General features: G+C 40.2%; 1 protein-coding gene across 1 annotated transcript; it reads right to left on the bottom strand.

Moving 5' to 3' along the window:
• Nucleotides 1–3,777: 3,777 nt before the first annotated feature.
• Nucleotides 3,778–6,991, bottom strand: LOC103473579 (T-box-containing protein TBX6L-like). The gene is made up of 8 exons (XM_008423914.2): nt 6,845–6,991; nt 6,601–6,703; nt 5,826–5,990; nt 5,580–5,726; nt 4,822–4,898; nt 4,603–4,676; nt 4,195–4,408; nt 3,778–4,062 (listed from the first exon to the last, which is right to left on the bottom strand). Exons 1-8 carry the CDS (start codon nt 6,970–6,972, stop codon nt 3,861–3,863), a joined length of 1,110 nt encoding a protein of 369 aa, XP_008422136.1. The 5' UTR covers nt 6,973–6,991; the 3' UTR covers nt 3,778–3,860.
• Between the last annotated feature and the right edge of the window lie 4,869 nt (nt 6,992–11,860).

The following is an 11,860-nucleotide window of genomic DNA, read 5'->3' as shown; positions in this document are numbered from 1 at the left end:
CACTACACCACGCACCGCACGTGTCTTTTTGTTTGACTACAAAGTCGTCGAATTTGACTTGAAATCAAGTAAATCAGAGATTCCAGACATGCTGGTCCTGTTCAAAAGCAATTTCCTGTATTTCCTTTGTCTAGAAATGTATTTTTAGTTTATTCTTGGCAACAAAACCAATGATCTGGGTCACTCCTGCTTCAGAAAGGTCTGCTTTATTTAGCGAAGTTTAGGTAAATAACATTAATGTGTAACTGGTAGAGATGCATGGTAGCTGGGTTTGTTTACTACATGCCACACTTCAAATTTTATTTGCAAATATTTCCACATCACAGTCTTTAGCTTTGCTTTTAAGTGATTATCTCCACAAAATGCAGTTTTGGGTTATAACATAAAATATAAAGAAGTTTAAGGTGTGTCTGTGAGCTGTATCTTTTAATAAGTGTTAATCCTGTTTCTATATTTGCCCTATATTGCATTCTCTGTGCATCTCAAAGCTGTTTTTATGTATCGAGCCGATTTGGTATTGGAGCAAATCAATGTATTCCTCAGCACTGCATGTGATTGGCTGTAGCTCCAGAGTAAACAAGCTTAATGAATCTAACTTAGTCGAGTCTGACCTCTCCTCCGGGCTCAACTTGTGTGTGTGTGTGCGCGCGTGTGTGTGTGTGTGTTTCAGGGTCGATGTGCTGCAGTCCATTAGTGCTGCCTTTAAGTCAGCTTCACTGCCTGGGAACATGCAGTTTGACCAAGTGATGCAAGGTTACTGTACAGAAATATGAACAGGACGTTGGATTTTACTTTTGTAGTTTTGTGTCTTATTGTATCACATGGAAATGAATGAGTAAAGTCAAAATTAAGGTAAAAAATGGAACTGAAAATATAAATTGCTAACACAAATGTGAGAATGGAGATTTGCTCCTCAGAGGGAGATGTTATGAATGTTCATTTTCACTCCTCCAAGCTAACCTTGTTAAGAGGTTGACTTGTTTTCTGCACACTTGCAACAAGAGGAAGTTCAAATTATATAGCCTGGTTTATAAATATGTTTACTAGAGATGTCGTCATAAAAGTTGAGTCTGACTTTGTCACTGTATGAGCTTGAAGCTGATAGTCTGTCAGACAGAAAAGTGAAAAGTGCTAAAAAAGCAGGGATTTTTTTTACAGGGTGCTTCAAATCCAGTTCATACTGTTCAGTATTAAGGGATGATGAAGTGAAACCTTGAACTGTGGTGTACTGTTAGTGTCTGCAACTGTAACTATGCAGTCTGCTGGAAAATCATAAGTATTCTTAAAGTCCTCAAATCTGACATTCTGAAAATATGAACTTTGCCTGTAGTTTCTGAAGAAATGCTTCCCCACTTCATGATGCTGCCACTACCGTATTTCATGGAGAGGACTGTCTGTTCTTGGTGATCTGTTAGTTTTCTTCCACATGTAGCATTTTACATGTGGACGAAAAAAAGTTCAATATTTGCCTTACATAACCAGAGAACCTTCTTTAACATGTTTTCTGTGTTTCCCTACATGACTTGAGGAAACATAAGCAGGTTTTCATAATGGTTTTCAGTTTACAGTGGCTCTCACTGTGCTACTCTTCCATGAAGGCCGATCTCTAGATGTCTGCAGCTCCAGAGTTTAGGGAATTGGTTGCTTTGGATTTCATTTAGTAAAAAAAAAAAACAGCATTTTCAAATTATTTGGTAAAAGAAAGATAAGTATTGTCTGATGCACTACTACTAACATGAAAATCTAATAAAATACGTTGAAGTCTGCTGTGAAAATATGACAAAATCTGGAATAGGGGTGTGAATACTTTCGTGAGGAACTTCATTTCTGGAACACCAAACAGTTACATAACCATTGTGTAATCAAACTCCCTCTTATTCACGAGCCGCCATGTCTTTTTGTTAAACCCTCAAACTCATCAAGTGACTAAAACCAAATGTCCTCCGTAGCTGATACGTCTCTGAAAGCACTTTGTATACAACAACGTTAAAGGGAATGGCTTTCACCGAAAAACATGCCCGTGAATGTGCTTTAGGATGTCTTGTGTAGCGACCCAGCTCCCTGAGGCTCTGTGTGTGTCCCAGATAGAGCTTCTCGTCTCCATCTTGTGAAACATTTACAGTGGCAGACGTTCCGGCCGTCTGCTGGGGGTAGAATGCCAGAGCGTGAGGGCGACTCCACGTTGAGCTGCCTGTCATCTCTTTCTCAGGTCAGATGCTTTGCTTTGGGGGAATCTAATTGCTTTTATGCGTCCTCCAGCCTCAGTAGCATTATGTTGCATCTTGCTTTCACGCAGAAGATTTCAGTATACGTCTTTTTTGTGATATCTAAAGTGTGAAGGCACTAATAGCTACTCGGTTTCTGCTTGCCATAAAAACTTTTTTCGTTTTTGGAATTTATGAAGGATTTTTTATTTATTTATTTATTTATTTATATTTCAGTGAGGCTACTCAAACTTAAATCATCCTTCTCAACATACCAGGAAGTGGGGAGATGGTCTCTGACTTTGGAAGCCAAAGAGTTGGGGTTGGGTTGGGTTGGTGGTGGAGGAGGAGCCGAAGAGAACAAAGCAGAAAAGCAGGCAAATAAAGTGCAGAATACAGCTGGATGTTTTGCAGCTTAAATAATCCTTTGGGTATGTGTGATTTATCCTCAACAGTTTGATAAAAGTCCCATTTAAGGCAGCAGCGCGGCTTGAGATGACTGCATGACTTGCAAACGTCACCTTGTTTGTGAAAAAATGCACAAAATCGCATCCACCGACCCATCAGTTTGCATCAAATCAATACTTTTTTGTTAGTTGCCATTGCCTCTGAGAAGTTACGTAGTTGTTGAATATCAAATATAGATTTTGGAGCCAAAAGGTGGCACAGGATGACAGCTTAGCTTATAATATGGTTCTGCTGCAGGGGTCGGCAGAAATGAAAACGGGAGATTGGTGTGACTTGCAAAGAAAGCCGTGAATAAAACATGGACAGTACCAAACATTATTAATCATAACTGAATGAAAGGGAAGTTTAGCCAGTGAGGTACATGTACGGTTGAAGAAATAAAACCTTAGCGTCTGATTGTTGCAGGGGGTCTATGATGGCACCATCATGCCTACAAACATTAAACAAACATTAACTATTTTGAGTTAATGCTTAATAGACATTTTCTGGTTTTATTGTTTTGAAGTGGTTGTACAGTCACCCATCATGCAGGAGTGATTCAAATCAGCACATTTCATTTGCCCGTCTAGCTTTAGACTTTAGACCAGAGTGGCAGCTCAGCAGGCTGGATACATTCTGACGGCTACTGGTCAAGAAACAGATTTAACCCAAAGCACATTCCATTAAACACCCCTCATGTTAATAAACCAAAATAAAAGGAATAATGTAAAGCCAAACAGTGCCTTGTATTTAAAGCAGTTCAATTTTTTCCACATTTTGTCTCATTACAACCTCAAACTTTAGTAAACTGTGTATGTGGTAGATCAACAGAAATTGTGAAGTGGCCAGAAAAGTATTAAAAAATTTCCAAACTGCAAATACAAGATTCTGAACCTGAAACATTTGTGTTTGGTTTCAGTGATGCCAATCACCTTCAGAAGTCACCCGCTAAATAAAAATGTCGCCGACGTGTGGCTCAAAGTGAGCAGGAACGCAGCCTCACAAACTGTTGAAAAGCCAACACTTTCTGCAAGGAGTATTGTGCAATATGGAAGAAATGTGGGAGAATGTCGCCAGCATTCCTAACTGCAGAAAAAAAGACAGAAAACAAAGGCAATTCTTTTCAAAGTTTGTCAAATTTATTTAACTGTATCCAAATGTAGTTAAAGGCCTTCTTCTGACGAGGCCGTGACTGAACGGTGTCCAAGTTCACCAGCAAGAATAGGAGAACAGCGGGTACTGGCTCCAGTCTGCTGGGTTGCTGTGGGGGCCCTGCTGGTTGCCGTAGCGGCATTCCTGTTGCTGGGTGCCGGGCTCCGACGTGGAGAGCGGGTGAGGTGGCGCGTGGAGCAGCGCCTCTGTTGGATCTCGGTTCCTGGGAGGCAACGGAAATCTGGGGTACTCCACTGATCTGAAGGGAAGAAACACATCCAGTAACATGTTATACAGAACATGGCATTTAGTTAGCTATTTCTGAGTATTGGTGTTACTTGTCATCATATTCTATCATGACTGGATGCTTATTTGTCACCTATTTTCAAACCTGTAAGGTTGGTAGGCGTTGGATGCAGGCACCAGCTGTTCTTCGCCGCCGTAGTCGTACTCCCGCTGCTCCTGGCGCTCAGTGTGGATGCTATCTGACAAGTCCTGCTCCGGTGCCCAGGGGGAAAGGTGACCCGCCTTCGGTGACTGCTGTGTGGAGGATGGCTTCTTTCTGACCTGTGCTGACTGAGAGGTAGAGGGCATCCTCTGCAGGCCTGACAAGGAAATACAACATCTATTTGTGAGATATGATCATCCACGCTACCTTGTGGTCATTTCATAGCCTGAGGTTTGAACGCAGATCGCCAGCTCAGGAGGGAACCTATTGTAATCACAGTACATGACTAATTTGGTGCATTAGCAACAGTTTGTAAGCAGTTTATTTGGGGTAAAACGAAAAAGAAAATACCTGTTGCACTGTGAGAAGGACTTTTCTTGTCTTCTATGTACTTTTTTGCAGGAGAACCTTTATTTGAACGGCATCTGAAAAAAAACAAAAAACAAACTAAAAAAACAGTAGTGTCATAATTACCGTAATGTTACCAGAAACTCTTAAGGACAAATACAGGCAGAGAAAAATACCCAAAGAGGCAGCTGCTAATGTCCGATAAAAAGCCAAAACATGTACCTTTTACTGTGAGAATGGGTTCCTCCTTCCCTAAATCCCTTTGCAAACGGATTGTGATCAATCTTCAGCTTGGTAATCTAAACAAAGACAGGAGAAAATAAATCCCATTGCATTCGTAGGAAACAGCCATACAATTGTGAAGCAAATCAAAAAATCTGCTGCCCATCCTCTAAATGGCCATTATTCAGTCTGGTTTGTGCACATCTATCACTGTGTGGTTCGGCTCCGAATGAATCCAAACTGCAACAAACAACCAGACCTACAGAGGGAACCATCAGCCCTGACTTTCTTTCCATCTACGACTTGTACAGGTCAAAACAGGGCAGATAGCATTGCTGTAGACCCCACACATCCTGGACACAAACTGTTTAGATGTGGTTATTTAGAGGTAAGCACGGAAAATTGTTCTTTGCGAAAAATAAGTCGCCACAGAGACGACTTCTTTCCCCAGGCTGTTTCTCCGATGAAAACTAACCAGCATTTCCACATTGATTCCATGAATGTTTGCACTAATTTAAACCTGTTTTCCTCTTTTGTAAAAACTCTGCATGTATAAGAAAAAAATATCTCCCAAACATTTTATTTATACATTTATATTTAAAACGTCAGGAAGCACCGTGCAACCAAAGTCAAATTCCTTGTTTGTGTGCACCAACTTGGCCATGTTCAGATTCTTTTTTCAGATAAAAGGTTCAGTTGGTCTCTACAAACTTGTTTTATGCACTGTACATGGGAAAGACGTGACGCCTTATTGGTACCTTTGGATTTTGGTAAGCAGTAACAGCAGTGAAAACCGTCTCTGGGAATGAGAAGGTCTGAAACGATCCCCAACACACAGTGTGTGGACTGTCTGCCTGTATCACATGAAACCGGGGGTAGTAACGATGCATGGAGTGAAGGATAATCTAAAAGGCAAAACAAGGAAAGTGAGAATAAGTCACTCAGCATAAGGAGAGTTTAATGTTATATATATTAGGATTTAAGGTGTGAAACTGTGTTTTTACATGACCATGCTGATCCAAGGTGTTGTTGGTGAGCTTCATCTTGAGGAAGGACAACGACTGCTTCATCCAGTGACTTCCTACAGCCGGGGAGTCCGGGTGAATGTATGTCCGACATGGGGGCTGGGGCTCAGACTTCCCTGCGACCTCCCACTGCTCCTTCTTCCACTACAGAGAGACAGATGTGGGGGGAGGGAGAGTTCCAGCATTACCACATGAGAGACCTCAGGATATCAGTAATTAGTCAAGATGCTCCAAGTAGCAAAAAAAAAAAAAGAGAAAAAAAAAATCCATTTTAATTTCCCTTAATATTGGCATATTTCCAGGACTGTAACAATACTTTTATTTCTCTAAAGGAAAGTAATCGCTCAGTTTTACATCTTGATCTCAACATACCCCCAAACCCCCCAAAAGCTCTCCTGGAGAGGTCTGATTTGCACTACACTGTCTTCAAGTGCGTGTTGACAGCAACTGCTTCGACCAAATGGGCCGCAAAAAACGATAGTGGCTGCTGAATGTATGGGATGGCAGACTGCTCCCCGTTCATCGACTGTGAATGAGGCCGGGATGCTAATTGATTGGGCTTCCAGCCGGGAGTGCACAAACAGGAAGCAATGAAAGGCTTTGATATGCGGCAGTGAACGGTCGCAGGCAGACAGGGCAGAACTGTGTCTGACTGCCAACTGCTGTCTCTTATATTCTGCAGCGTGGTGGGTTTAAATCCGCAGGGAGAGGGGAAAAAAAGAACATGCTGGGGATGTGTTGAATATGATCATACCTTGTATTTGACATTGTCTGCAGGGACGATATCCACCATGATGACATAATTGGCAAAAGGCTGAAGCCCAGATAGGCTTATGCTGCAGTGTGGAAACATTCTCCTAAGATAAACAGTGTTAGAAGTTGCTTTAGATGGTTTTTTTTTGTTTTTGTTTTTTTGTTGTTTTTTTTTTTTGTGCAAATGTTTTACTCTTTAAAACAGAACTCTGCAAAAATTAGAGTTCATTGGAGAAGCTCACTACCTTCCATGTTTGGTTATTATCATCTCCGTTCCAATGGTGTGGAAAGACTTCCATAGCTCCGAGTCCTCCAGGGTCATCCGGATGCAGCCCTGCTGGTAAGAGTTAGCGGCTGATGAAGACAGCGGCATGCCAGGATTCAGTCTTGGATCTGCTGGAGAATCGGTAAGAAGTGCAGAAAGAAATTAACAAGAAAAGTGAAAATGTTCGTGCAAAAGTACATTAGCTACATTTGTCGTCCAAATGACTGAAACGTCTTAACTGCAGTGCAGAAAATTTTGTGTAATATGCAAAATGTCTCGCAACGTCTGCTAAACTGGCATTTGTCTACACTGTTGTTTGTGCTTGAATCCTGATAAGTTTCTATAAAATTTTGATCAGGTTAGTAAGACATAAAAATAATTTTGTACAGTTAAGCAGCTTTTTTGGGATAAAAATGTAAAATATAAAGAGTTAATTATACAAATACCTTAAACCCAAATATATAACAACATCCGTATTAGTTGAAATACGTAGGGTCAGTGTCAGAGAGCATGCTTACAATGCATATTCATCCTTTCAAAAATCCATCTTACCAGAGATGTTTGGAATGTTACTGCATCGCGCTGTTATCATCACCAACCAAACCACAGGGGAAACACTGCTTTCAAATATTTGAATAGGGTCGGGATACTTCAGGGACTTCTATCCTGGAGAGGTCTGGGAAAGGTTAAACTTGATTGGTCATCACTGAATAGGTGTGGTCTAACCCGCCTGGAGGGGCAACAGAAAATCAGGGAGAGGGACAGAATACTTGTTCTGTGCAAATTCAAACACAATGCACAGTGCTGATTTTTAATAGAAATACAGCTGGCGCCTCAGAGGATTGTTAGGGAATATTGGTGCACAAACGCCATCGAGGAGACCAAGAAACACTGCGGACATGTCAAGGATAAAACTGTGGAAAGGTTGTAAGCAGCATTAGGTTATAAAAAAATAGCCAGCCTTGAGATAACATGTGATCTGGAGCTGTATAAATACACTGAACCAAACTGAATACTCTTGCAAGGAGCTTTATTATTTGCAATGCTGAGAATGCAAAGACTCAAAGTGATCTGGCTTTTAAAACTTTCCGAGGAACGGGAAGGGCTCTTCCCTGCTGCTTTGAATGCGTATTGGATGCAGGATGTGAAATCACAGAGGCAGCTGAAGTTTTAGGTCTGGCCTTGATAATGGCTAACTCTGCTCATCCCGCCAAATGGCCTCACCACATCCATCCCCCATGTCTGCAACCTCATATCTTTCAAGTATTGTGGGGAGGAGAGCAGCCTCTCTTCTGCTTAAAAGCCAGTTCACAAGGATGAGTGAGAAGAGGAAGGGGACAAAGGCAGGATTGTATGCAAGAATGAGTTGATGTTTATGTTAAAATCTTTACAATCCGACTTAAAATATTTTCTGAAAGACTCACCTTGAGCCTCAGAGGTACTAAGCAACTTGAAATAATGTATTAAAACATGGACTGGTGAAGGATGACTGATCATCCATACGTCTTATTCTCAATACATTTACTTTAGCATGGTGCTTTAATATTGCACATCCCTAGAAGAGTTCTGATATGCATTATCATCATGGATGAATTGAGTACTAGTGTGACTGCAACCTTTAAAAAAATATCCTTTGGGTCTACTTACTTTTTCATAAGATTACAGATATGGATATCTGATTAAAGTAAACCAAGAGTATTCATCTAAAAAAAAAATTTGTGAAGCATAAAACCTGATGCAGTTCTGTTGTAGCAACAAATTACGTTGTTGTATGACTGTTGTGAAAAGCACATTCTCTACATTTTAGAGTATCTTTTGAATTACTAAGACGCTGACTTGGTGTCCTAACAAGAACTTTTGGTTTCAAGGAAAGACAAGTTGGAACATTCCTCTCCTGCCTGAATCAACTTTAGGCCTGAAGATGGAATTTGTTCTGTTCCAGCCTGTGGCGGGTGTCACCTCTTCAACTATGCAACCGCATCTGCCTCTGCTAATGATGTTCTGCCAGACAGAGTGAAGAAAAGAAAATACAAAAAAAAGATTGTATTAAGAGCAATGCATGAAATGTTTTGTCTACATTCCACAAACTGTGTAGCTGAATTGTGAAGATGAAACCTCATTTTGTTGTGATCCCGGGGGTTACGGCTGTTCTTTGTTATATTTATTCTGCATGCTCAGCTGCATCAGAAGCCGCTGCACTCAAAGTATCTTATAACACAGGAAATGCTGTGGTAGCCTGTTAAGCTGCAGTTGGAAGATGCAGAGCATAGGTCGTGTGTTTTGGTAGAGTGTCAGATGTGGTGTGTGTTTGGTTCACCATCTCTGGATGCAGTTTGAATGAAAAAGTTTGGAAGCTTCTGAAATGCTGAAATGTTCCAGAAAAAAAAAAAACATTTCATTTACAGAGAAAGAGGCAGATGTGGGTGAGAAAAAACAAACTCTGAACCACAATGGAGATTGGCAACAGATAATGGTTTGGATAATCGATTTGAAATGATAATTGATCTTATTAGAATAATGAAAGCTCTGAATGAGTCACCAAACGTCAAAGTGAAAGTGAGGGTCACCAAAAAACAGGATGTCCAACATGTTTCAAAAAAGAAAACTCATATGACCAAAAGCTGCAGTTTGGTGCAGCTGAAAACATGAATCTTCAAAGTCTAAAGAGTAAAACAGACACGAGCACATCCATTCTGGATGAATATGTTCATTGAAACTCCCTAATTATTACTGTAAGCACAATGTGATACATCAGAGTTGACAAACACATTGCAGAGAACAGAAAAAAGGCTGAGCAATCGCAGAAAGGTTCACTTAAATCTTAATTTGCTGTTAATGCCACCTGCTGGAATACCCTGAACAAGGCAGTTTGAACACAGATTTGAAACAAAGGAGGATTAAATTGAGGTTTTAATGAAGACATTTTAATGTGTTTTATTAAAATGTGTTGCACTTTTCTGAGCCCATCTTGAGGATAACTGTGCGGCCATGCTAATGCTAGCTTGTACATAAACAGGAAGCAGGTAAATGGTTATAGTGTGATTTCTATAGAAATGGCTAATGAGACTAACTTGTCTAACTCTCCATCTTGACGGTAAAGCTATGCTGCAATGCTTAACAAAGTGGGGATTTTGTTATTTTGCACTTCTCTATAAGAGAGGTACTATTTCTGTCAGCATTTCTACTTTTAAAAATATTCAGTATCGTTTGCTGCACTTTGCTAATGGCTGTTAAGTTACGCATCAGCCACCACCAAGAGGAGTGGTTGCAACCTTAGTCGACTCCTTCTTCACAGCCTATTTAGTTTTATTGATGTAAGATACACATATTTAATTATAATACATATTTAATGAGCATAAGTGACAACACCTCTACAGAGCATAATCCTGAAAAATAGACATCAGCCAGCAAACCACTGTGTCTATTATTCCTTGTCAGGGTTGCAGCAGAGAAGGTGCCTATCTCCTCAGGTCAATAAGCTACACTCTGGACAAGGACCACTCAGCAGTCCATCCATCACAGGGACACACAGCAATGCATGCAAACATTGTTCCGAAGGGTGAATTAGAATCCCTGGTTAAACTAACAGGGATGTTTTGACTGTGGGACATTAGAGAAAAACCCTTTCAACCCAAGCAGTTATTCTAACAACAGGGCCAGATAAAAAAGTGTTAGGAAGAGTCAAAAACAATTGCTAGGAAATTATTAAGACATCACTAAATATTATGCAACACTAAACTTCAGGATTAGGCCTACAATAGGCTTCGGTCAATTAATACAATTTAATTATTTTGATATCTCATGTCATAGACTTTTATTGTTCTGATAATCCAGTCAAACGTAGTCTGTCCAGGAAGGTTCTCGCTGGACAGACAAACAAAGCCAGTTGTTGTCAGTTGTGCTTTGGGTAATCATTATGTGAGGACAACAGTTATAAAAAAAAAAAAAGTTTTCTGACATAAAAAGGGGCTGGCTTGAAGACATGGCTTACGGAGACCTGTGAATGATGATGATGATGATGATGATGATGATGATGATGATGATGATGATGATGATGATGATGATGATGATGATGATGATGTGTCACTGTGTTAGAAACCTTGTCGTGTACCCAGTGATGAACACGGACAGAAAGGTATGAATAGAACATGCAAAACCTTTATGTTGACATTACAATAAAAACACAAACACCTTCTATGTGTATTTTTCTATCATCTGTGCTACCAAATACTGGAGATTAAGTAGAAGTGTACGAGAAATGTTGCTCGAAAGAAATAGTGACATTCTAGGGAAAAGAAAAGAGCTGTAAACGGGTATAAATATTCACATTGTAACCAGCAGAGGGCAGCACAACACAGAGAAAACATGGAAAGAAGTATTTGTAGAGATTACGGTTGTTACTGTATTGTCATGTAGGAAATTTGTATATTTAAAAAAAAAAAAAAGTCAATAGTTTTACCAAATATAAAAGTCCAACAATATGGACAAATTAATGTCATACAATCAAAACAACCAAATTTCACAGTTATATTTACGTGAAGACAACATTTCTGCTCGTTTGATTTTGGTTTATTTTAACAATAGAATAACAGCTATGGAAAGGCCTCGTTTATATCAAGAAAATTCTTCCTGCGAGTATTGTATCCCACAATTAACAGTGTTACATCCTTTTACACCAACACTGGTTTCACAGGAAATTGCTCCAGCAGCAAATATTTCAGCCTCTGTTTGCTTCACTTCAGACTGATCGATTGGCTCTACCCGACCTACAGGAGCCCTGCCAGTGATAATAGCAGCCGCGGGCCTTCAGGTGCCGTTTCCGATTAAACGAAAGGCTCCGTGCACCGCCAGAGGTGCCTCGCACATTTAAATAAATTTCCATACCTGTGGTGATCACTATTTAAAGCATACTATCAGAGGCTAATAGGGAGTCAGCTGTTTTATGTCGAATCTTATGAGCAAGGATTTACTGATTTTTGAGTTGCTTCCACTTAGT

This window comes from Poecilia reticulata, linkage group LG12 (assembly GCF_000633615.1).
Source record: "Poecilia reticulata strain Guanapo linkage group LG12, Guppy_female_1.0+MT, whole genome shotgun sequence".
NCBI lineage: Eukaryota > Metazoa > Chordata > Actinopteri > Cyprinodontiformes > Poeciliidae > Poecilia > Poecilia reticulata.
This window is presented reverse-complemented; position numbering and strand designations above follow the sequence as displayed.